We start from the raw sequence: 25,842 nt of genomic DNA, 5'->3' as shown, positions 1-25,842 counted from the left end.
GCTAACTTTCTGGTTTCATTGTGTGCTATGACGATAAGGGGGCACGGAATATTCACTGTAATAAAGGGGGCGTGTCTAAAAAAGTTAGAGAACCAGTGGGCTAAACTAAATCCTAATCTTTCAAGAATGGATGAAAAGCAAATAAACTCGTCTGAAACCTGTGCTGAACCATTTCCTACACCACGGTCAAAGTTTTTTTAAATCTCTGACCAGTACCGAGGCTTGTTGCAACAATAGCAAAAAAATTCAAGTTTCCAACCAAGGCTTCATCAAACTTGGTCACGCATTTGTACAGATGTTATCCCAATCTTACCTCCAATCTTGGCCTTATTTACTGGGGCCAGAAACATTTTCGCACCCTAATGTTCATCAAATGCAATCTAACAGTTTCCGAGCAAGTGAAAATGTAAATGCGAACCAAAATATTGTAATTCTTAGTTATCAGGAGGTTCTTTCCTTTTGCATTTATTTTTATTTTACGCGCCTTATCGGTATCATCCTTATCGCTGACGCCTTACCAATTACATTTCATTATCCTGACTCAGCTCTGTGTAGCCTAATCGTTTGATTACATTTCATTGACTGTCATGTAGCCTAGTCGCTGTTACTCGCTCAAACCTTTGGTTCTTAACAGTCGCTTGAAACGTTTTTCTGTGCTTGTAGTTTTCAGTAGCTTATTACGTCGCTACGGCTGTCAAAGAACACCTCTTTACTGAATAAATTATCTGTTTAAAAGCAATTGTAATTGTAATTATAATTGTAATTATTTACATGTTTAACAGTAATTGTAATTGTAATTGAATTAAAATATTGTAATTACTCCGACTCTGGCCCAAATGTCATCTTTTTAAAGAATTTTGGGTAAATAATGGAAAAATAGACTTAGATACAGTAAATCAGCACTGAGGTAACGTTCCGGCGGGCATTTCGGGAGCTGGGCCGGGAAGTTGACCTGGGACCTGAGCCAGAAAGTTGACCTTTTTTTAGTTAACCGACCACGATATGGGAAAAATTTACCATTTTCAGGATTTTCCTCCGGATTTGCAAGTTGTAAAATTTTGAAAAAGTGCCTCTTCAGATTTCCAAAATATGGTAATCCTATACTTTATATGTCTTCGTGTACTGAACTGACACCCCTGGACTCAATCAACCCAACGATCTCGGGCTACTCTAGTGCATCTATTGCTGGTACTATTGTATTCTCATGATTAAGAATGCAGCTACATTCAATTCTGGGTTTGTGCGGAAGAGTTTTTTTCGAGATACCGATAATAAAACCAAGAGAAGTATGGACACTAAATCGCGCGAAGGGCGAAGAAAATTTTTAGGTTGCTTTCATCTGCTCCAAAATACTGTAATATTTATTGATTTTATGAAAATTTTCCAAACATTTGGGGGGAGCGATCGCCCCGTTCGCCCTTCCTTGGATACGCCAATGCAATACAGGTACCTATGCGTGGGGTGTTGCTATTGCGTAAGATATGGCATTCATCTTTCGGTTAGTCGTGGGCGTATGGTCAGTATATATATATGGGATGAATATTTCATTCTTTATGGTGGTTTTTAGAATCAAAATCAAAATACCAGTGCGTTAAGTATATAGGTTCTATAAGATCTAGTCAAGTGCTAAATATCGCTTAAGTATCGTGTTATGCATATTATCTATTATGCATTTCGGTATTAGCGTTTGCGCGCGCATATGGTCGATTTCAGTTGTTCATCGGGCCCGCTTCGCGTTTCACCCTCTATCCCAGGGTCGGCCAACCGGTGGACCGCGAGAAGGTTTTGAGAAGCCCGCGAGCTAATTTCCAAAATTGGTAATATTATTAAAAATGGATTGCACAGATTGTGAAGTTGCAAGGCCAACCAAAAATTTGATTAATCCGGCCGCAACACTAAAATACTAAAATATCAGTTCCGACCCATTAGCAGATCCATGAGCCAGTCACAGTTTGGTAGATCTTTGTACACTACAATACAGCAGAATAATTTGCGATAGATTTATCAAAAGTAAAATTTTTTTACACGCTTCGAGCGTTGTCACTCGATTTCATGCTTTTAATATTGTTACCACTTTATGAAAATGCAGTGGCGGCTCGTCCTATAGGCCAACAGGGGCATTGCCCCACCTAACATTCTGTTCAATAAGAATTATTTATTATTTATAGACGCACAGCAATCGAAATCACAGCGAAACCCGCATTATTCTTGTGCTTTCGCTTGTAAATGCCCATACCTAGCGAAGTCTTTGCGAAAATCGAATTCTCTTCTGTGTTTTCGCTTTGTGAATGCCTAGCCGTCGCTTGCTCCGGTAGCGCTCATAACAAGCTTTCACTGTCTGTTCTCTCAAAGCCGCGCACAATAAAGAAACGGTGATTTACTCTCTCCTATTCATAAAATTACCGAGCAAGTGGGCAACCTACCTAGTTGCCCTTAAGGTGTGATGTAACAATCGTATCTATATATGAACTAGGTTACCGTAATATGCGTTGAGTCGACCTTTGCTGTTATAGGTCGATTTTGACGATGTTTCGCTGCATGATAATTCTTGTAACTTGGTATGTTATGTCGTGAAGGTCGTATCGTATTTAACACTGCTCCAAGTTTCAGGGTTGCTACTTAAAGTGTACGGTAAATGTCGTTTCCAAAGTTGACTGTGTGCTGGCTGATCCGTCATGTATCGCAAACAGATTTTACTCAAAAGCGGGTATTGGTCTCCATTGATTTTGGCGATGTTCCATACCGAGATCGGTCATGACATTTGGCATAGTTGGTCTTAGTGTTAGTATCGATCGCCGTACAAAGTTTAAAGTTTATCACTGAACTATGTGGGTGGTAATTTCGTTTCTTAAGTCGAGCGAGAGCTGACTCGCCATTTATCACTAACAGATTTTACGCAATACCGGTATTGGTCTCTATCGATTTTAACGATGCTCCATACCTATATCCGTCTTGAGCTTTTGGACGGTATATCTTGATTTCAGTATCGAACGCTGTGCCAAGTCCCGAGGTTGACACTCAGTGATTAGGGCAGTAATTTCATTATCGAGGTCAACTATGGTAGGCCTAACGCTCAGCACCGTAACTGCCGCACCCCAAACCCCCCAATTGGTGGGGGCCCGAGCTCGAAGGGGGCCCCAAATTATTTCGTGAATTAGCATAAATTTTAGAATATTTTTTGAAAATTTATGGAATTTTTTCCAAAATTTTTCGCGCTGCGCGCGATTTAAAGTTGCCAAATATATTGATTATTTCGTACTCTTCCCCCAAGAAAAAACACGCAAGATTTATAGAAATTGACATATCGGCGTTGGCCATTAACACGCCACTACGCACCAAGATATATAACGATTTAGGACTTATTACATGCGACTCCAAGAAGTGTGCCAGAACGATTGGCAGCGCGAAAAGCTTGGCCGAAACGGACTGCTCTTACGCAGACCGAAAACTTCGTTATATATACAAAATAAATGGCTTAATTGTCCATAGTCGCCTAAATGACTGGTGCCATATGTTCCTGTCTTGGCAATCTGAACCTCAGAAGACAAATACCATCCAGCAGGAAAAAATGCCAGTGAAGAAATACCAATTTGAAATCGTGTGCGTCTTTTAGTTTAGTACAGGGCCGGCCAACCCGTGGCCCGCGAGAAGGTTTTGAGTGGCCCGCAAGGAATTGCCAAAATGAGTAATATTATCAAAAATGGAATTCACAGATTGTGAACTTGCAAGGCCAACCAAAAATTTGATTAGTCTGTCCGCAACACTTGAGATGTGATGATTAAAATATCAGTTCCAACGCATTGGCAGATCCATGGGCCAGTCACATTTTGGTAGATCTTCGAACACTACTATAAAGCAGAATAATTTGCGATAGATTTATCAAAAGTAAAAAATTTCTACACGCTTCGCTCAACATGTTGTCACTCGATTTCTTGATTTTAATATTGTTACCCCTTTGTGAAAATGAAAGAACGCCTAATGTGCCAGATCGAGTCTAACTATATTCGCGATTACGCGACAAAGTGTCGTTCAACATACGCGACCTGGCGTTTGCGCTCGCAAAAAGACCGTCGACTATGAAAACTAGGCAGAAAATGATTGACGCATGTTGGTAGAAGCTTTCGATATCGATATGTCGATCAGGCGCCGAATAGTCCATTCCTTGCAAACTGAGCCCAGCGATATACAGCAGGCCCGCAATATAGTCAAGTGACAATATTATTGACCCATGAACTTCGAAAATTTTCGCGCTTAGCGCGGCTAGTGGTCCGCACAATAGTTCTTTAATCAAATGTTGCCCTTTGGCTGAAAAGGTTGGCCACCCCTGGTTTAGTACGTTTGAGCGATTCTATATTTTTGATATAGCAGAAAGGAGGTCACGAAATAAAATCATGTAACGAAGTCATACCAACGGTTCGCCCGCCTGAAGATGTTTAATTATTATTTACGGGCCCTACAGTTTCCGGTAAATCTGATAACGTGAGCAGAGAGGACAAGATATTGATAGCAATATATATGCAATTCCAGATCTTATTGACCGATTGTATCATGAATTCTCGAAAATTTTCGTGCTTCGAGCTGGCTCACTAAACAGTGCAGCTAATTTCGTGGCAAAAGCGAAGCACTGTGATGAGGGGTCGGTTTATCACCCTATGAGAAACCCAAACCCAAGTGTTTGTGAGGGGGACGGGGCTGACGAAGTGCTGTTTCGTTCCTGCCAACGGGTATACGCCCGAAGATGTCTAATTATTATTGGGTGGTCCATCATATTGCCCGATTCAATCATGATTTACTGGAATTTTTCGCGCTTCGCGCGTCTTGGCGGGAAAAGCTGTCTCACTAAACAGACACCGAATTCCGAAGTGAAATAGCGTCAAAAAGCGAATAACCAAAGGGTGGTCTGGGGGGCGAAGCCCCCCAGAGGTTAGGTTTATCACCCTGTGGGGGGCCCAAGGCCAACGTTTTGGGGGGGGGCTGACGAAGTGCTGTTACGGCCCTGCTAACGCTGACTACCGCATTGCGGATTTCACGCAAAAGCCGGAGTTGGTCTGTGCTAATTTTAACTGTGTTTCATACTGAGATAGGTGATGAGATGATGATCTCATGAAACAGTTTACTAAGATTCTCGGTTTGCATTCAAATATTTACTTTATTTTATATTCTCCAATGTCAATTTCACCGTGAAATTGTGGCCTTCAAGCCATTTGCTTACAACCCAACGTCAAGCGCGTTAGCTCATATAGTTCGTTTTCGATGACGGCTAACAGCTGATCAGCCTATTCCTCAATATATTTTACGCAAAATTCAGTGTTTTTAGGCAAGACTCGGCCCTTATCAGCCTGGGAATTGTCCATTGATCTAATCGTGCACGGGAGGAAAGCGCACTCTTACCTTTTCCCAACGTATTGCGATAAAAAAAATGAAAGGCTGACGTATTAGCGAGGATAAGGACGCCTTGTTATACACTTTTACACTGCTGGTGCCAGGGGACAGTGTCTCTAGTTCGACCGAAATTGGGTATCGTGATCTGAAGCATGTGGTCTACTGCAAACGTTGTCTCTATATTACCCGATAGTCGACATTGCTCGGCTCGAGTTGACTTGTTTATATTCTAATACATCTTTTTCCGAAGTTAGCCACTAGTGAACTTTTAAAATTCCTATAGTTGAAAAATCGCTTTCTATCAACTTTGCTGCAGTAGTTAGGCTCGATGCGTTAGATGTGCTCCCGATTCTCAACGCTCTCATTCTGGGTATTCCATATTTCAATGAACTCGGCATTGAACAATGAATAATGAACATTTTGCAACTATGAAATCACGCCGCGCGCAATAGGCCTGCTGATACAAACGTTAAAATATGCAGGTATGAACAACTGTACTTGATATTTTCTTTCGAATAATTTGAAATACGTAAGTCTTGTTTACCATGCTTAATGTATATACACCATACAAACTGTGTGTGACCACCACGAAGTCACATTTTCACGTTGGAATACACTATTGTGACGTCATTTAGACAATTAAAATCGCGTACACCCCTTGCCCCACCACCCGATATTATCACGAGCCGCCACTGTGAAAATGAAAGAACGTCTAATGTAGGTTTACCATACGTCCTCTTTTAAGAGGATTTGTCCTCTTTCTTGACTATTTTTAAAGTGTCCTCGGATGACGCCCTTTATTTGTCATCTATTTTGAGATTGTGTCCTCTTTTCTGAGAATTTCGGTCATATCTATAGCAGAATTCAACTGATATGCCGTAAATCAGCACCAGAGTTACGCTCCGGCTGGTATTTCGGGAGCCGGGTAAAAAGTTGACATTTTTTATTAGTCAACCTCCCGGCAGTGTGAGGGAAAATACTGTGTTTTGGGCACCAAGCGAGAAAGTCGACCTTTTTTTTTGTCTACCGACCACAATGTGGGAAAAATTTACCATTTTTTGAGAATTCTCCTCCAGTTTTGCAAGTTTAGAATTTCTGAAAAAGTGTCCTTTTTTCAGATTTTCAAAATATGGCAACCCTAGTCTAATGTATATTGAGTCTAACTTATTAGCGATTACGAGACAAAGTGTCGTTCAACAAATGCGACCTTGCTTTTGCGGTCGCAGAAAGATTATGAAACCTAGGTACAAAATGGTTGACGCATGTTGCATGGTCGAAGCATTCGATATCGATATGTCCATTGTCATGGCGCCGAATAGTCAAGTCCATGCAAACTGAGCCCAGCGATAAACAGAATGCCCGCAATATAGCCAAGTGAAAATATATTTGACCTATGAACTTCGAAAAATTTTCGCGCTTCGCGCGGCTAGTGGCCCGCGCAATTGTTCGTCAATCGAATGCGGCCCTTTGGCTAAAAAGGTTGGCCACCCCTGCTCTATCCCATTATGTTTTTGCTGGTTTGTGTAGTTTTCATTCTGATCTCGTCGGTTTTTGATATCTTCGGCGTAGGCCTATCTTTTTCTACTCCCATATTTCGCATTTCATTTTCTTGAAGGTTGTAATCGCGATCAGTTTGTGCGGTCCTTCGTAGATGTTTCTGAGGATTTATTCTGTATAAGCGTTGATGTCGGTTTGCAGAGAGTCCCCGAGGTCGGATCTGACAAGGCAGAATATATATTTTTTTTAATTGGTCATATCGTGAAGATATGATATATGGTTAAAAGGCTGCTTTTGCAGAATTTGCAGTTATTTTCAGTTCTGGATCTTATTCCTCCTTGTCCATTTCGCTTCGTTCTTCTTTGCGCCTGTAAAATATGCTTGATTACGATATTAATACGATATGATATTTCTCTTTGGTGATGTTGTGCTTTATGGCGTCGTTGTATAGCCGCATTTTTTTCCAATATGTGAAATTGTTGGGTTGTCTATATAGAAACGATGCTCATTTTTTTTTCGGTCGCTGCAGCGATCCCTAATTTAATACTCAAATAATCGCAATCCATGAAAATATCAATATATTCTATAGTAATGAGAAAAATAGAATTGCATTTCTTCCTTCCAGCTCGTCAATCCCCGGTCATCGTTCGGTCTCGGTTCATCATCAGTGTTCGATTATCATCATCTCAGGTCTCCGTCCTTCGAACGAAATCAGTGAAGCGTCCTGATGTGTATCTAAGAATCCGCATTGTTACTTCTGTATGTCATTAACCCGTGTCAGTAGTCAATAGGCATATCAGTTTTATCGAGAATTTCACGTTCGATCGCGGTGTTACATTCTTGCGGGCGTGATTCTACCCAGCCAAAGAGAATGGCACTGTGTCCCAGTTTCAAACCGCTGATTTAATCAGATACAACTAGAGTGGTGCCCAGTACGAAAACGTTTTACAAAACATTAATACGGTACGCGAGTATACTACGGTATACGCTATTGGCTACACCCACTTAGCTACACCTCATTACGCACAACACATAGCCTGGCAGCCACTTCATTCTAGCTATAGATCTAAAAGCATACCTTTCCCAATGCCGAATTGGCTATTCATACGCGAAACAAAACTTTATATTGTTAATTTATTCGCTAGAAGCTTCTCGACTGACTCCAGTAGCGAACGTCAGTAAGGGTAGGGTTACCACACGTCTACCACCTGATGAAGTGAAGGAAAATACAGTATTTTGGGCGCTGAGCGAGGAAGTTGACCTTTTTTTTAGTCAACCGACCACGAAGTAAGAAAAATTTACCACATTCAGGATTTTCCACCGGTTTTGCAAGTTTGAAACACGTTTTGTATCGCTACTACTTATCATGCTCCTGTCTACTAGTTGTTTGTTATTATTACGTCATACAGACAAAATAGTTCCTACATTTCGAATTTGATTCACCCTATTACAATACTGACGTTCGCTACTGATGAGAGCAATGTTCCCTCTAAGCTGCGCACGTGCGCAAATGCGCAGTGCTGAAGCGGTCTCTGCGCACAAAAAACCTCCGTTGCGCACAAAAAATCCGGAATGATGACCTTTTTTTTTCAGTCGTTACACACTGTTGTCCAAGGGTCTGCGCAGTAAGTTGGTGATCGTGCGCAGACTCGTCAAAAATTAGAGGGAACATTGGATGAGAGTCAGTCCAAAAGCTTTTAGCGAATAAATTAACAATATGAAGTTATTGTTTCGCATTGTTCTGAACTTCTGTTCCCCAAATAGCTTACTTCTTACAGTCCTTTTTCAGTGTCTGATAGATAGACTTCGTTCGCCCTTCCAATCATTTCATGGCCGTAGCAATAATGCAATATAGTCATTGGTCATGGTGGCGTTAAGGCGTACATGATAAATATAATCAATAATCATATATAACGGACATAGGCGCCGAACCTGGGCATGCAAGGCATACCTAGACATTTTTTTGAGGTATACGGCATGCCTAGAATTCGGTTTGGCTTTGGCATGAATCGGCATAAACCCCGATTGTGTTATTTAGAACGAATCGCGATGTATTTCCGTTTACGACATTACCTGCTATCGCTTATGTGAGCGAGGTAACCCGTTGCGCGCGGCCAATTAGCTACAAGCGCGTTGCCAATTAACGAGATTTGTCTGTGCACAATGTAACGCGACGCGATCTCCCGCTGAGATGATCGCGAAATTGTGTCATTGATTGCCGTGCGCTCGGCAATCGTCGCTTTCGACGCTTGCCTGCTTTGCGTCTCCTACAAGCCTAGTTTCACTCGCTTGAGCATGATGAACAATCACATCAGCAGTAGGCCCGGTGCCATCGCTGCCTGCACTATCGCATCTGCATTGACGCACACAATATTATCGCTTGCCTACACAATCGCATCTGCAACAGGCCTGGTACGAAAGATATCATCGCTGGCCAACTATCGCGTCTAGAGCCGAGCATGCGTTGGCTCCCATCTCTCGAGCCTAGCATGCGTTAGCTCCAATCTTTCAATGGCTTGGTGACCATGCCGTTAGGTGTTTGTTGGTTAGCGATTGTAATTAAAGAGCGACATCGCTGACCTGAATGACATCGAATGTCCGCAGACACCAGACATGTGCGATTGTGAGTGCGCCGTGCATGCGTAAGTGAATTCCGCTAATACCTAAACATAACCATCAGAAGATGTGTGTCAACTGTGAAGGCTTGAGTTGTAAAAGACGAGAAAGGTTTGAACAACCTGAAATCGGTGCCATTATAGAACAGATTCCATAACAACTCTGACATTTTGCCTTGCGCAAATCGTCGCCGAGGTTACGTAATACGCGTTGATAAGCGGCGATCGCTAGCGATCAGGGACTCGCTAATTGACAGCACTTCCGTACTCGTTGACAAGCTTATCATACGCGCAAGTTTGTTAACACGAAGATATTACATAATCGGCATTTATGCATGCACTTAACCCTCATGAATTGATGCTATATTATCCCTAATTATCAATTCCGTCGGAGGAGAAAAAAAACGGGGGCGCAGACTAGATGACCTCATGGGGCCGTATCGCAACTCCGTCGCCAAAGCATCTCGATGGTGCAGGCGAGAAAGAATATCATATCTCTCTCTCTCTCTCTCATGACGTCATTCCTTTGTGACGTTATGGAACTCGCATGCCTAAGGAAAATTAGCGTTCGGCGCCTATGATCAGAGATATATCCCTGATCATATGAATGAAAGATCGCCTGACCCAGCTGACAAATGCCGATTGCACAAAATGCACGGTGCACGTGCACGGCACATGCGACGCTTGCTCAAACATGTTATTTATGATCCTGTTGAGTATTCGAAAACATAGTAATCGATATATTTACGATTGATCGAATCAATATAGGCAACTTCTGGTCTTTGTAATGATGTGCTGCCCCCATCTGAAGTGATTTCGCCCGGCCTCTTTGTGGCGTCGGTAAATATAGGACAAAGCAGTAAAAACATGGGTTCATCGAAGTTGATTTGCGAGTTTCCACAAAGCCTGGCAGCCAGCCTATGATTTGGGTTGATGAGAGACAGTGTTGATATTTCGTGGACTTTCGTTTTACTCACGCCAACGTACAGCGACCTGCGACTGTGTTATGTAAAAAGGATATCATGATTTTTGATATCGGACACTGGTGTTATGTAACCAGCGATTTGTTTTGAACTGGTGTTACGCAACGTACTGGCGTGAGTCAGCGTCGAGGGAAAAGAAGTTTATAAAGAAAAGCGGATAGCCAATCATCAGTTGCATTTTTCTACATTTGCAGAATTAAGATCGTACGTAACCCGAGTCCACACAGAGAGCACTATGAATTTTATGCAGGATCAAGGACGAAAGCTATTTCTTTTAACTTGGGCTTCGGCCTTCTCGCTGGTTGTGATATTCGTATTTACAGGGCTGGCCGGGGCGGGATTGGGTATGATTGATAGTTAGTAGGACAGTGCGCGTTTTAGCAATAATCAGTAATAAATGTATTTCAGGCCCATTCAACTTGACAATATCTGAAGTTTCTGGCAAATATGACACTGAAATTGTGCCAGCATCTTACACCTTCTTGATATGGAATCTCATATATCTCTGGCAAACTGCATGGATGATATACGCAGTGGTTGCTCTCTATAGAAAGAATGCTGACGGTTAGTATCGTTCACCTATTCTCTCATTTGTCATCTGTGTAGTAATAATTGTATTACTGGCATAACAAATTCTTAAGCGTCAATATTTCGACCACACAGTGTCATATTTAGGGTTACCGTACGTCCCTCCCTTTAGGAAGATTTGTCCTCCTTTTTCAGGTTTTTGAAAATGTCCTCCGAAGATGCGTAAATGTCATCCTTTTAAAAAATTCGTCCTCCTTTACTGCTTCTAGAACTGAGATGATGGATAGTTTTGAGTAAAAATGGGCATAAATGACGCTAAACAGAAAATTTGTGGTTCGGTCGTAAGCGGCGACCTTTTTTTTAGTCAACCAACAGAAAATGTGAAAGAAAAACCGCATTTCAAGAGTTGAGCCGGAAATTTGACCTTTATTTTGGTCAACCAACCACAATTTCGTGGTAAACTTACCATATTTTCCGGATTTTACTCAAGTATTGTAGGTCACAAAATTTTCCTGATTCCAAAATATGGTAACCCTCGTCATATTAGGATTAGATTTCACGTAATGCTTTGATTTCATATTTTCACTCATGAATGAACTTTTCACAGGTCCCTTATACCTCAATCCCATTGTGGTGCCTGTATCCTTCCATTTATCATGGATCGCCAGTTGCGGATTCTACATAGCATGGCTGTTTGCATGGAGCAATGAAAAGCTATTTGTTGCTTTTATAATGCTGTTCTTGTTCATTGTATGTGGATACGTGGCAAGTGCTGTTCAGGCCATTGCAACTGCTAACAATGTGGATAAGATAGCAAGGGATTCGAAGAAGGACTTAATCATGAATTATGTGTTGATACAGAATGGTGCTGATATCTTGTACGCGTGGTGTACTGTTGCGATGTTGGTCAATCTCTCAATGGCTTTGACTCATGATCCCATCTTTAACGGTTCCATTTCAAGTCAAACTGCAAGCTTAATTTCGCTATCTATTCTACTAGTACTGGTTATCGGCTGGTCTGTGTCTGAAAATACCGTGTTTTATAAGTTCTTCAGTTTCGTTTATACCTGGTACGGAGTTCTGTTGTGGGCTTCCATTGGTATTCTGGTAAAAAACTACAATCCTTCAAACCCGAACACAATCTTGACCTTTGTGATTCTTGCTCTAGCTTGTGTGGGGCTTGCAATCAAAATAACTGTATACATCCTCAAAACCAGAGGAAAGAAGATGCATGCGCATGAGAAATTGAGATTGTCCCCAGAAAATGAGTAGGCCAAACTATTGTTCCTATCAAGTTGTATCTGCAGTGCAATATATATTACACAAACTATTCCATTCGTACTAAAGTATCAATTTGCGCTCAAGAAATGGGCACAGTTGAATCAGAGCAGCACCAGTAACTTATTTCATACCAATGTATTATTCGCTGTGCTTTGAAAGCGCCAAGGAATATATAGTTTTTGGTCGTTGTTTGTTTTGGAATTGTACAGATGCCGTGTTCAGCCTACACTTCATAGAGATTACTTGCTGGGATATTGAAGCTAGGTTACAATTATTTTTCATACTTCATGTAGCTTAATTTTCGTGTTATGTTATGAATGGTATGCGTCTTATTAAATTTGTATATAAAACACGGGTCGAATTGAGAGCGTACGTCGTGTAAGACAACGCCAACTTGCCCATAAGTGCTGTGTAATGGAATGGGCTCAGGCAGTAGCCACACACAGCCTTCGATTTGATATTCCTTGTTCAGGACACCGTCATAACATGAGCATTCATTGAGTTAATTATTGGTCCCTCGAAACATGTTGAGGTGGAATGTCCTGATGTGATAGGGTGGAGTGAAAAATGAAAAATTTTGAATCTCAAAACGGACACTTGATATGTGGCGCCAAATTAAAAAAAAAAAATTTCTATATTAATTTTATGCTTGTGCACCCGATAGTGGTCGTGCAATTGCACCGAACGAGCCAAAAATAGCTAATTTCGCTATATATTGATGACCGCTTCTGCTAGTAAGCTGGTTTTCGACTTGGAAGCAACAAGTTTCTATCTCACTTCCATAGAACTTAGTCTTGAAAATGAACAGAGAAAAAGTTACAACCAAGTTATTGATTTTTAGGCTGTTTTAAGTAAAATCAGGCTCTGAAGCAGTGGATATGATGCCAAAAGCTTGTAGTGATTGATCTTATGACTGACAACTCCATATTGAAAGCACATAAATTGCAAATCTATATTGCAAACACAAAATCATTAATTCTATATTGAAAAAAGATATATTTCGAAGATGGTTTCACTACCAGAGTATTAGTATGCATAAACTTTGAAATCTTGTTTCGAGATTTCAGTTTTTGTCTGATGAGGCCATCTCTACGTTCAAATCGCCATACATGGGCAATGGGTATATGCTTCGTTCACCACTTTAACGTCTCTTTCCACTGCCTGGTTGGGCCAAGGATGATTGATCCTTAATGGCGATGACCTTGGATTTTCCAGCTCGTGGATGTTCCACATCTTTTAGATGCAAGTTGACAGTTTGGTGGTATGATTTGGCCTTGATGTTTATAATTGGGATTTTGAACAATCTGATTCTAGTGTCAACATTGTTTTTAGGTTTCGGTTCATTAACATATCCTCCTTAAAAGTCGCCAATTGGAATCTAGTATTCTGTTTGATCTGCTCATAGTTGTAGTCTTGCAAGTCTTCTGAGGCCTTCATCATCATCACCGAGCATTCCCAGATGTGCAAAACATGCCTTTCGTTGTAGCAAAGATAGTGCAAGGTTACGAATTCGTGTATCAGAAAGCTTTTGTAACATGGGAAACTATGTTGCAGAAGTTTCTGGCACCATCAACAATGGAATTGCGCCTTTTTATTTCAAACCATGATGGAAAATAAACCTCCATGCAGAATTGAGTAAGATAGTTCAGATTGCCTGATGGATGACTCTTTCGCACATAGAACATGCCAAATTTTGAGTTTCTATGTGCGACAGAGCAATCTGAAGTATCTTGCTCAATTCTGCATGGAGTTTTATTTTCCGTCATGGTTTGAAATAAAAAGGCACAATTCCATTGCTGATGGTGCTAAAAACTTGTGCAACATAGTTTCCCATATTACAAAGCTTTCTGATACACGAATTCGCAACCTTGCACTACCTTTGCTACAACGAAAAGCATATTTTGCACATCCGGATAATGTTTTTTGGGAATGCTCAGTGATGATGATGAAGGCCATGGAAGACTTGCAAGATTACAGCTATCAGCAGATCAAACAGAATACCAGATTCCAATTAGCGACTTTTAAGGAGGATATGTTAATGAAACTAAACCTAAAAACAACGTTGACACTAGAATCAGATTGTTTAAAATCCCAATTATAACCATCAAGGCCAAATCATACTACTAAATTGTCAACTTGAATTAAAAGATATGGAACAGCCGCCAGAAATCAAAAACTCGCCATATCTCAAGGTGGAAAATCTAAGGTCGTCACCTCAAACATCCTTGGCACAACCAGGCAATGGAAAGAGACGTTAAAGTGGTGACCAAAGCATCTGCCCATGTGTCGGGATTTAAACATAGAGATGGCTTAATCAGACGAAAAACTGAAGTCTCGAAAACAAATGAAATCCTTTAATACGAAACAAGATTTCAAAGTTTGTGCAGACTAATACTCTGGTAGTGAAACAATCTTCGAAATATATCTATTTTCAATATAGAATCGATGTTTTTGTGTTTTCAATATCGATTAGCAATTTATGTGTTTCCAATATGGAGTTGTCAGACATAAGATCGATCACTACACGCTTTTGGCCTCTTACCACTGCCTAATTTTACAGAAAAGCGGTCTAAAAATCAATAATTTGCTCGTAACTTTTTTTTCTGTGCATTCTGTGGAAGTGAGATAGAACCTTGTTGCTTCCGCATCTTTTGAGCCCAAAATCAGCTTTCTAGTGGAAGCGGTCATCAATATATAGCAAAATTTGCTATTTTTGGCTCGTTCGGTGCAATTGCACGACCACTAGAGAGTGCACGAGCCCAAAATAATGGAATTTTTTTTTTTAATTTGGCACCACATATCAAGTGTCCGTTTTGAAATTCAAAATTTTCAATTTTTCACTCCACCCTACTGATGTGACCTGGATCAGGTTACAGATGATTATTCCACTTAAAAATATTATCGTATTTCTCAATTAGGATTTCATAGTAGGTTACTCAGCAGTCAGCAACCATCCCAGAGTTGATCACTGCTTCATAGATAATACATTGATATTGATACCCATTAACCTCATACATGAGCCCTGCACACTTCACAGGAATGCTGACAAAAAATCTCCGGAAATTCTAACTATGAATGTTAGCTGGAGTCTTGGAGATGTGGGACTCGACGTCAAAATTCGGCCCACACTATGGATTGCATGACGAAATATCAAGAGTGGCCTCTAGTTATTTTCGTTTTGGAACTACTTTAACTTTACACAGTCCACTGACTTAACACTTCACCTAAAAATATCAGAATCAATCACAGAAGTACTACTGTAACATCAGCCGTTCATAAACTGACTAAATCTTGTTAATAGCAGTAAAAAACCGTCCGATGGAGCGAAAAGTAAACGGAACAATAAAGAACACAATTCAACAAGATTCTAAATTTGATAGAATTGCAACGCTGTTGCAATATGCTAAGCCACAAGCTCGACGGAAGAGTCATTACGGGCAACACCGAAATGGAATTGAAAACAGTGAGGCATGATAGAAGAAAGTAATCTGTCGATTACGACGCCGCGGCCAATGATGGAACGCACAGTCGTCTACTTGTCCACGTTCGCACCCATATTGGGTGGCGACCACTTCAGAAATTCTGAGTCAACAATTCTTTGTTGAGAAAAATCCGATTTACGTTTCTCCTGCTTCTTCACCCAGAGATCGATCATATCCTGCTTTTTCAGTATAATGTGCTTCCCTTTCCAATATTTCAACATTTGCAATGCCTGCAGCGTGCTGACGATATCAGCCGGGTTTACTGCAGTCTCCTGGCTTATATCTCTTATGGAGACCTCATCAATAGAGTCCTTACCGCACAGGTACTTCAATATCACGTCGGTCCAATAGCTCCTGTATGACAAAAGTCCCAAATCGGACAACGGCCGTTCCGGCGACCCTGTCTTCCCCTCCTTTTGCGACAAGAGGTAGCTGAAATCGATCAGCATCTTCCCGTAACCCTTGCGCATGTACTGCGGCATGGTCAAGATGCATGACACGTTGTAGTTCAGGAACGAATTTTTCTCTTTCGAAAAATACCCGACCATATGGCATCCCATCACGTCCGCCTCGGTCATCACGTAAAACAAAAACGGCTCGACGTCGTAGTACAATGTCTTGTGGTCGAGAAAGAGTTTTGCAAGCAGGCACAAATTTTGACAGTATATCTTGTTTTTCTGCCCATCCACCTCAAACACTGATATCGTGCCCCTCCTATAAATCTCATCGCCTGGAGGGTGTCGCCACACGCATTTCGCCGTGTGTCGTCTCAAGATGGTCCCGCTCTTCATGTATTTCAAGCAGAACTCGCAGATGTAGAGTTTAGACAGCCTGACATATTCCTCGGGGTAAGGTGACGCGTACCAGGTCTCCATTTCGTACCGGCCGATTTCAATGGTTTTGATTTTACGATCAGCGCACTGGCCCGCGGCAGCTGCGGAGGCCCATTGATCCATCTGCTTCTCTAATTCTTCAGAAGCTATCATCTGCGCGCGCCGAAAGAGGTCTAAATCGTATTTCGATGTCAGCCCCTCAAGCGGCGGCTCGCGTTTGTCACTGTTTTTCCCAAGATCGGACGTTTTCAATGTATCCCGTTTTACAGTAATGTTTCTCATCTCGTCTACCGCCTTGCGGTACTTCGTCTGAGACTCAGATGGTCCGTTTTCTAACTGTTTCCTTGTGTTGTGTAGCGGTGTAGTCTTCTCCGAGAGCAGTTCTTTCTCTCTCTCTTCCCGAATGCGCTTGTACGCCTCGTGGTTAGCCCTACATTTTTCCGGCGTCAAATTGTGGTACAGCGGGCATGCCGCCACTGTAAAATGCCGTTCGAAACGACCAGTCAGGTGACCGCTCGAATCGCAGTTTGGTGTCGGACACTGTTTCAAATCTGTGTAAGAAGGAGCGAATTTTCGGTGCCGCAAACGTCCGCTGCCTGTATCCGCGATAATCGTGGCAATGACAGCATCCTTTTCCGTGTTTGGCTCCGGTTTTTTACGCTCCACACGTTTTGACTGGGAATTATCGCTAGGAGAAGCGGGATTTTTATCGGTGTCTTGTCGCTGACGCTTGGGGCTTGATATAGACAATGGGATTGCGTCAGTGTCTGTGTCATGACCCGACGCGCGGGTTCTCATGCGCGCCGAGTGCGTGGTTTCTGCATCAGTGTCGGCATTTTCGCTACTATTCTCGCTTTTTGCCTCATTCGAACGGTCCTTGAACCGTGTCAACTTCCGTTTTGACACCGGTTTTTGACTTCTTTTCACGTTGGCCACGTGCTTCTTTTTGTGCTGGTGTGCGTTCGAAGAGCGGTTGGAATCTGAACCGCGATTGCTACTCCTTAAAACCGCACGATTGTCGGCGTCATCCGAAGAGCTTGCTTCAGAGAGCTCGGACGTGGCCGATGATGTCTCACCAGCACTACGGCCTCTCCGTTGCATGGCGCTTCACAAAATACGGACCGCCAAGCTCTTGGAATTAACTAACATTGCACCGAGACTAGGACGACACATCATCGTTCCTGAACAAACATGAGAGACATGTCAAGCAAAGCACATTCACTCAACGATTCAAACATAAACTGCGGTCAAAATATTTCTATATAAAATAGATAAGACAAGAAATAAAATCTTCCTTTGGGTGCGCCAATCCCCCACCCCGCATCTGAGATACATTATGCATGATAGGCAAGTAGACCCTCGAGGCAGGACAGACATTTTTTTATTTGCAGTAAATATTGTGACAGGGAAAGATGAGTAACAGATACCGTTCAAACCAAAAATTGAAGGGATATAAATTTTAAGCGAAAATGGCAAAATTTGCGAATGCATCAATGGGTTAGAAGTTTCAACGGCGCCATGAAATGCTGCAGTAACAGAAGAAATGTCAGGAAACCCTGATTTGAGAGAAGATGGACAAATCGCGTAATTGGTGCAGGGGTGCAGCAAAACATACCGTTTGCCTTTCAGACTAGGGTTTCATTTCATGTGGTTTCCACTCCTCATCAACATAACGGATATGGAAATAGTATCATCACACTGGGTGTGTGGCTCCAAAAGAACTGAGAGCACGTCTCACGATCAATGAATATTGCAATGTCTACCATTGCACACTGACAACTAGGGATCAACATTTGAGCATTGATCATCAGATATTGACTTTGGATTGATAGCAATAGTATTTTTGTAGTGAACATGAAAATAATGGCACTGACAGCTTTTCCATGATTTGGTAGGCGGTTCCGAGTCAACTTGATGTTAGTAACGGAATCTAGCGATTAAATATAATAAATATGTGAGTGATACTAACGCAATGAAGAGAGACATCGCTATTTGGTGCATTTTATGATAAAAATCAATTGAGGAGATGATCAGCCAGCTTATTAGCAGAAGCATGGGAACAAGGTTTTTTAACAACAACATGTTGTATATATCAGTCAATATTTGACCGAATCTGATATTTCTTAAAATCGAAATATCACCACTGCTAGGTCCATTAACGAAAGTGCGTCTGTTAAATTGTTCCTTATCGAGATTGTACAATAAGCCCTGATATCCCTAAAATCCATGAGCGAGGTTTTGATAGTCGAATATAATGACTTTGCTCGTTTTTCACAACACTGACGACCAAAATTCAAGAAACTACGATAGCAGTATCGCAGATACGTGTAAATATGTACAAAAGAGGAATTCATCACATTACGTGAACAGCTGAAAGACCTATTACAGATGGAAATTCATCCCCGGCCATAGTGTCGCAGAACAATGAAGAATATACATAAGAGAATCATGAAAAAAAACGACACAACTGACTGCATGCGAAAAGAATACATACATGATTATAACAATATCAACGTAATAACAATATGCAGTTGCCACAAATATATAGATAACCGACTATCTCAAGGAAGCAAGCAAAGATCATATGAATGGAAATTCAGTGATGCACACACAGACAGATGTTCCAGTGCTTGTGTCCGAGCATATAGACTCAAGATTACAAATGAGCTACATATCGAAGTCGCAGGATTGCTAGTTGTAGAATTGGCAGCACGGTTTTGACAAAATATATTGTGCAGTTTGAAGGAGAACATGCAAGTGCCACAAGTGATAAAAACTATGTACCGATTACTGTTAATATCGACACAATCGCGTTCAAACCAGGATGTTAAAAGACACGCGCACCTTTGTTGAATATTTTTGTAAATTCTACATTGCATGCAATCAATTTTGGATTCAGGATTGCATCTCATATACACTCACACAATTAGATCGAAAACATTTGGTATTCTCTGCATACCATAATACATAGTTTTATATCAACATTTCGATGTAGTGGAATACATACGGCAGAAATAGGGATGTAATTACACGAGACGTAATGAGAAAATACTTGTAATCAAATTGATAAATTCTGGTAAATTTCAAGACACTTCAGAAATTCAAATGATGCCTAAGCTATCAATAACATGCGTAATAATGATTTGAAGTACAGCTGTGGTAAGTCTTGCTGCGACTGATCTGCGTCGTAGGCCCGCGTGGGACCGTCTCAGATCGACTCGTCATTCTACCATTGCGAATGAGTAACATTGTGTAACGGTAGGCTATATATTACAGACATCCTCCACGTTATTAAAAATACTCATTGATTACAGTGAAGTCATTATTCAATCCTCGCATTCAGAGATGTTAGGTTGCTCAGGTTTCGCTATCCCGTCGTTATAAACTTTTAAAATCGCCTCGCACACAAACCGAAACTGCAACGGGGTCTGTATCATCATAGCCCGTTGGTTTCTCATAAATCGCGTGATTTGCAGTGGAAATACTGGTTTGTTGGATTCAATCAGGCACATCGCCGTCTCGACCGCTATCATCACGCCCGTACGTCCTATACCGGCGCTACAGTGTACGACTGTCGGTACCTCCATACCTACACGTTTTTGTCTGACACAGGCAATAAAATATAAGAAGTCGCTGGCCTCATCTGGCACGCCATGATCAGGCCAGGCGACATATTGTATGTGAGAAACGTTCCTTTTCACCATGGCATCCTCCTTAGCGTCGGTGTACTCAATCTCAAACTCTCTAAAGACAAAGCACGACGTAGCTTCCTCCGATATCGAAGTGACGGTGATATCCCCGTGCGTGACCGACTTGCCTTCGCTCGGCCAGTATTGGTAGCACTTCATCATGCCTCTTTCGATGGTGGTCGTCACCATAACGATCAATGTGGATTCCTGTTCGCACACCATGGCCCAAAAATCCCAGCAAGTGTTCGGCAACGGCCCCTGACACGCGATGTAATGGTTGCGTGTCGACGTGTCGGGCACCTCCATCACGATGTGATTGGCGTTGATATAATCACTCTCCCATTCCGTTAACTTCACCCTCGTGACATCGTACGGCGAGATATCCCTGTATCGGTTTTTCGACAGATTAACAGGCAGTTTCGCGTCCTTCATGGTCAAGTCCGGGTTTTTACGCTCCAGTTTTTCAAACAGCTTCATATCCTTCCCGAGTCTCAACTGCTCGGCCAGCACCGTCATGGAATACTCGAGTCCGTTTAACGTGACTTCTTGCTCCCGCGGCATGATAGGACCGTTCTCAATGATACGCGGCACGGGCGCTGGCACCTCTGCGACATACACGGCTTCATCATAGGCATCAACAATAAAAGGTCTGGCTAATAGAACAAGCTCGCCGCCAAACCTTTCCCTGGCGTTACGAATGAAGTTAACAACTTCCTCATGAGAGAGAGTATTTGCTCCCCTGCCGTTGATTTGTACGATTTCGTCGCCTACATTCAAGCGCGGTGAACTGATATCGGCCGGCGACCCTGGCGCAATCTTAGAAATCGTTATCGGAACATTTTGGTCCACTCCGCCCTTGATGTTAAATCCGAATCTTCCTTGCTCGTCAGGCTTCAACCGGATCAAATTTACGTCGTCCGGCAATATAATGTGGTCATCAACTTGAGCATCCGATTTTGCGCACTGCTGAAATGCAGAGTCGGAGTAACTGCTCTCGACAAGCTCCTCGCTGATTGGTTCCGAGTCTAACGACGGTTCGTTCGACATGCTGTTGTGGTTGCGATACGATCTCTTGCCGGAAGATATTATCGGCGAATCGTGATCGCTACTATAATCCGGGTATGACTGGTTCTGCATCACGCCCATGGATACAGAAGGCGGTGCGCTGAGCCTTCGAACTTCCTTAACATCGTCACGCGAGGATTTTACCGCGGTAGCGTTCAAATTCTTCGACGACGAGCTTTTTTGCGGATTCCTAAACTGCAAAATCTCCTTTTCGGCGTTTTCGTATTTGCCTTTGTTTTTTCCGCCGGAAAAAAATCCAAAAATCGGCCTTTCCGATTTCACAGACCCGTTATTCCTATGTCTGCGGTTGATCCGCTCTTTCTCGGTGCGGTAAAACGAATGGCAGTCCACGCAATTCTTCCACAGCCTCTTGCAAGCACGGTAGCTGTCCATGGAGAACTCAATCATTGGCACCTCCTTGTCTTTCACTTTGTCTTTCTGGAGTTGAATACAAAATTGCTTCCTCTTGAACGAAATTTTGACTATTTTCGCCCACTCATACTTGTGACGTAATTCGCCGTTTCGAAATAACCCCATTCCATCTGTCGCTACCCCGATCTCGATATCATTACCTTCTGTATCTTTTCCGTGGTGAATTTCAACACCATACCTTTTGATACGTTTGGCCTCCTGTAGGAACAGATGCTCGGCTTGAGAAGGAGATAATCCTTTGTGACTCCGGTGCAATCTTTTGACCTCGATGTCAAACTCGTTGCTTTGGCTCCGTAAAAATCGGAAATTCTTAACATAATCATCGTCATGCGTCGAAGGGTGATAGTCACCGAGTTCCGATTGTATCGCATAAGCGGCCAGAATGGGAGCCACTTTAGAAGGGCATGCCAGCCTTTGCTCCAATATCTCTAACTTTATCTGCAAAAACAACTCATATCTCGTGGAGTCATCTTTTATCCGGCTGATGTCAAAAATATAATATTTGATCCTGTAATACAGCAACAAGGGATAGCCCCGTTTGAATTGCTTGCGAATAGATTTGGTCGGGTCCAGCCACTTCATGCAATCGGGCACATCTTGCGGAAACTGCAGCCCGTAATACTTTGGCTCTTTGCAGCGAATACTTTTGAAAACTTGATCCAGCAACACCTGTCCGCGGTCGCGTTTTCCGACACGAAATTCCTTTTCGGTGTGATCCAAGAGTATGACGGATATCGTCACAATCTGATTCCGGTCTCTGCCGGCATCCATCGCGCGCGATGCAGACTTACGGACACGGCTCTTTGCCCATTTCATAAAGTCCGTTTGTATAGAAGAAACCGGCTGCTATACAAGACTGCCCTCACAAGCATAAGTCACCTTACGTACACTCTAGCCAAAATCTGACAACAGGAACAGGACATACAATTACTAAGAAAACAAAAGAGTGGGTATGACGTTATGTGTTACGTTGCCGTTGACTAGATCATCTTAAGCAATGTAGAAGTTGCATGAAAACATCTATCAGCATCGAAAACGGACACTATCTCAATTGAAGAGGCACAACATTTTTCAAGTGACAGATTTCATATCACAATAAATATTCGGGTTCATTTCAATGAATATACTATATAATTGTATATTGAAGCTCTGTACCGCCAAGGTCTTCAATAAATATTTCAGGACAAGATCTTTTCAATAAAATCTTGACATCAGTATTGAAGTTTTAAATCACTAGATGAAGTAGTTCAAAATTTCACTTCATTAGAATTAGTTCTTTCCCAAACATATCTATTACAGCTAAGAGCTAACGCAAGTGCATTAACAGTTAGGCTATGATATGAAATCTAACACGGCAGTGGTCCTTAAAGTTTTTGATTGATTTTCGCAATAGTTCTTTTTTCAATCCTATAATATATTGAATCAACTGCGCACAGAATAGATGTACAATCAATCATAATCATTCAAATATATACGGATGTATTGCATTTCAATTACTGTGGTCAAATTAGATTACAGTAGTGAATTGTCAGAAAGCAAATTCTGGCTAATATGATGTCATGCGAGTAAGTACAAATACGGCAGTTAAAGTGAGGCAATGAATATTTGAATACCTCCAACCAATACATTACTGCGAACGGACTTACGGTGACTGAAACAATAATGATGTAAGTGGATGAGTTTAAAGGGTGTCTTACAGCAATTTAAATTCTGATCATCATACTTAGAAATTGGAAACACACAAGGTTGCATATAAATTTTAATGCGTAGCTACTACTTCAGCGTTGATAATTGGCGAACGTAGATGATACTACACAAGGAAGTGACAAAGAAAAGCCTGTTATCTTATTCAATTAAATAAGGAAATTATTATTTTAATATTGACTGCCCACTCATATTGATATACCTCAAGTATGGAAACGGCTGGCTGAGCTTGAGCATCTCTTGATTTTGCAATAGAGCCATCGATCGTGTTAGATGGGGTTGTGTTTTCAACTATCGTAATTTTTCAAATATAGTACGCCCCTATGTATAATATGCTCGCGTAAAATGGCGTGTAAATTCTGGAAAAAGCATCTACACACGTATAGTATGCACCCTGCATTCGCAGTACATGAATTGTTATGTTTTAGTATTCGATGCCATTCTGTTTTGCGATGTCACTGTTGAACAATCATGACGTAACGATCGCTAATCATTATACATACACTCGACGGCATTGTTTCTAAACAATAGTAGATAGCAGCCAAAGCCTGCGAGGCACGCGACGCGATAGTTCAGGTCAGCGACATCTTGCGCACGAGGCCTATTACAGATGCGATTGCACAGGCCAACTATTATGTCGTGAGCACCAGACCAGTTGGAGATATGATTGTGGTGTTTAGGCCAGTGATTACATCTTGAGCACATGGCGTGATGTATATGAGATTGTTCAGGCCTGTCGTTGATGTGATGAATTAGCGAGGATTGCAGCAGGAGATTGCTTGGTGTTGTGCAGGCAGACGCTAATTGGTAACACGCTTCTCGCTAATTGACAGCGCGTAACACTGATAATACAAATTACTGGGCATGATGGCTGAATGTGATGATCGATCGATCAAAACAAACATGAAGATAGGTGTGATTTCAAGTTATATTTCGAGGGAGATTTTTTTCAAGGCTTGTTGTACCCATGCATGCATCCCCCGATTTTAGGACAAAAAATCGGTAAAATTTTGCGCATTATACATGGAAAATTACGGTATGTCGCAAAGCAGCCATTATTTAGTGTCCTACCGTGGATGAAGTGGCAGATTGCCTAATATTTTGCAAACGTATAGAACGAACGTGTAATAGCCCGTGTTGGAATCCCGGTACGCTTAGCGTAATATATTTGGTGTGCCAAGACGGTCATACTGGAGACAATTTTTCAATTGTTAATTTGATAAACAAATGCGAAATCATGCAGTTAGTAAAATAGTTCATCTAAACATTCAAAAAAACACCAGTGATGGTCTAAATAGTTACATCCAATACATAATTTGAGATACATATATTTTGCCGCTAATAATCCACCACATATAATTAGCTAGCACTCAACTCAATCATTTAGCGCATAAACTCAAGCAGAAGCAGCGGGGAGCTTTTAGCCTACCAATTCTAATCATTTTGGCAGAGCCCAGAGGACTCCTGTATTACTTCGTTGCGTTTTACATAATCTTAATTTTTATCGGTACCTCTGCCATCAAAATCAATACGGAAACTATCACAATCATATTTCAGTTACTTGTAGGATTTGTAGCTACAACCTTACTATCAATTCAATAATGAAAGCATATGAAAAAGGCTATTTGGAACTTGAGATCTAGGGAACTCCGGTAGCATATGACGGTAATTATCTGATTTCGTCAGGACTTATCCTTACTGTTCACTACACTGGTTTCATTCAACGCCTAAAAGTATAAGCCGATACTATTATTACGTTATCACTTATCATGTTACTCATATGGTGAGAAAACATCAACTTCGGATGGCTGGCGTAAATACGGGATGTCACTACGCAATGAGCTCGTATACTGCGAGTAATGCACTGGGTAATGTTATAAGCTTGAAGCTAACAAAAAGATCCAGCCAAACTCTATTGACTCCAGCAGTCATAGTAGTTGGCGCCTGCAAGGTGGGAGTAAGTTTTTCCGGAGTGATGTCACTTCCGATATTTGGGCGATAGCTTATGCGACATTCGCTGGGTGTCGCCTACTCCTTGCAGTAGATTTCGAGAGTAATGATTCCTCGTGCTACGAAACGAGGTTATGGGGATCATGGATATGACATGATTTATGATTTGGGGCGCGCATAACGATTCTCGTTCTCGAATCCGAATAACTTATCATTTCTCATGATTCGAGTCGAATAGGCGGAGTTGACGTTCCGAGTACCGAAATTTTACGCCCCTTGATATTACCATAGCCATATACCATAGCGGTAATTTTATCAATGTGAATTATAGTTTCCACCATAGGCTTGCAGTATCATATATTTCAAACCATGCATAGCACAGGTTCCGTGAAGTATTGATC

At 41.7% G+C, this 25,842-nt stretch overlaps 3 protein-coding genes across 3 annotated transcripts; 1 reads left to right on the top strand and 2 right to left on the bottom strand.

Moving 5' to 3' along the window:
- Positions 1–10,569: 10,569 nt before the first annotated feature.
- Positions 10,570–12,636, top strand: LOC145451982 (uncharacterized). The gene is made up of 3 exons (XM_080330202.1): positions 10,570–10,821; positions 10,886–11,041; positions 11,613–12,636. The coding sequence occupies exons 1-3, from the start codon at positions 10,713–10,715 to the stop codon at positions 12,275–12,277; spliced, it is 930 nt and encodes a 309-aa protein (XP_080186328.1). The 5' UTR covers positions 10,570–10,712; the 3' UTR covers positions 12,278–12,636.
- Positions 12,637–15,541: 2,905 nt separating this feature from the next.
- On the bottom strand, positions 15,542–17,702 carry LOC145451961 (histone acetyltransferase KAT7-like). Its single transcript, XM_080330173.1, has one exon. The coding sequence runs from the start codon at positions 17,700–17,702 to the stop codon at positions 15,819–15,821; it is 1,884 nt and encodes a 627-aa protein (XP_080186299.1). The 3' UTR covers positions 15,542–15,818.
- A 77-nt stretch (positions 17,703–17,779) lies between these two features.
- On the bottom strand, positions 17,780–25,471 carry LOC145451959 (tyrosine-protein phosphatase non-receptor type 4-like). The gene has a single exon (XM_080330171.1). It carries the CDS (start codon positions 22,601–22,603, stop codon positions 19,928–19,930), a length of 2,676 nt encoding a protein of 891 aa, XP_080186297.1. The 5' UTR covers positions 22,604–25,471; the 3' UTR covers positions 17,780–19,927.
- Positions 25,472–25,842: the final 371 nt, after the last annotated feature.

The sequence above is a fragment of the Botryllus schlosseri genome, chromosome 12, assembly GCF_051294905.1.
Source record: "Botryllus schlosseri isolate E-star chromosome 12, Bs_hap1, whole genome shotgun sequence".
Lineage (NCBI taxonomy): Eukaryota > Metazoa > Chordata > Ascidiacea > Stolidobranchia > Styelidae > Botryllus > Botryllus schlosseri.
The sequence above is the reverse complement of the archived record's forward strand: the minus strand, read 5'-3'. Positions and strand labels throughout refer to the sequence as shown.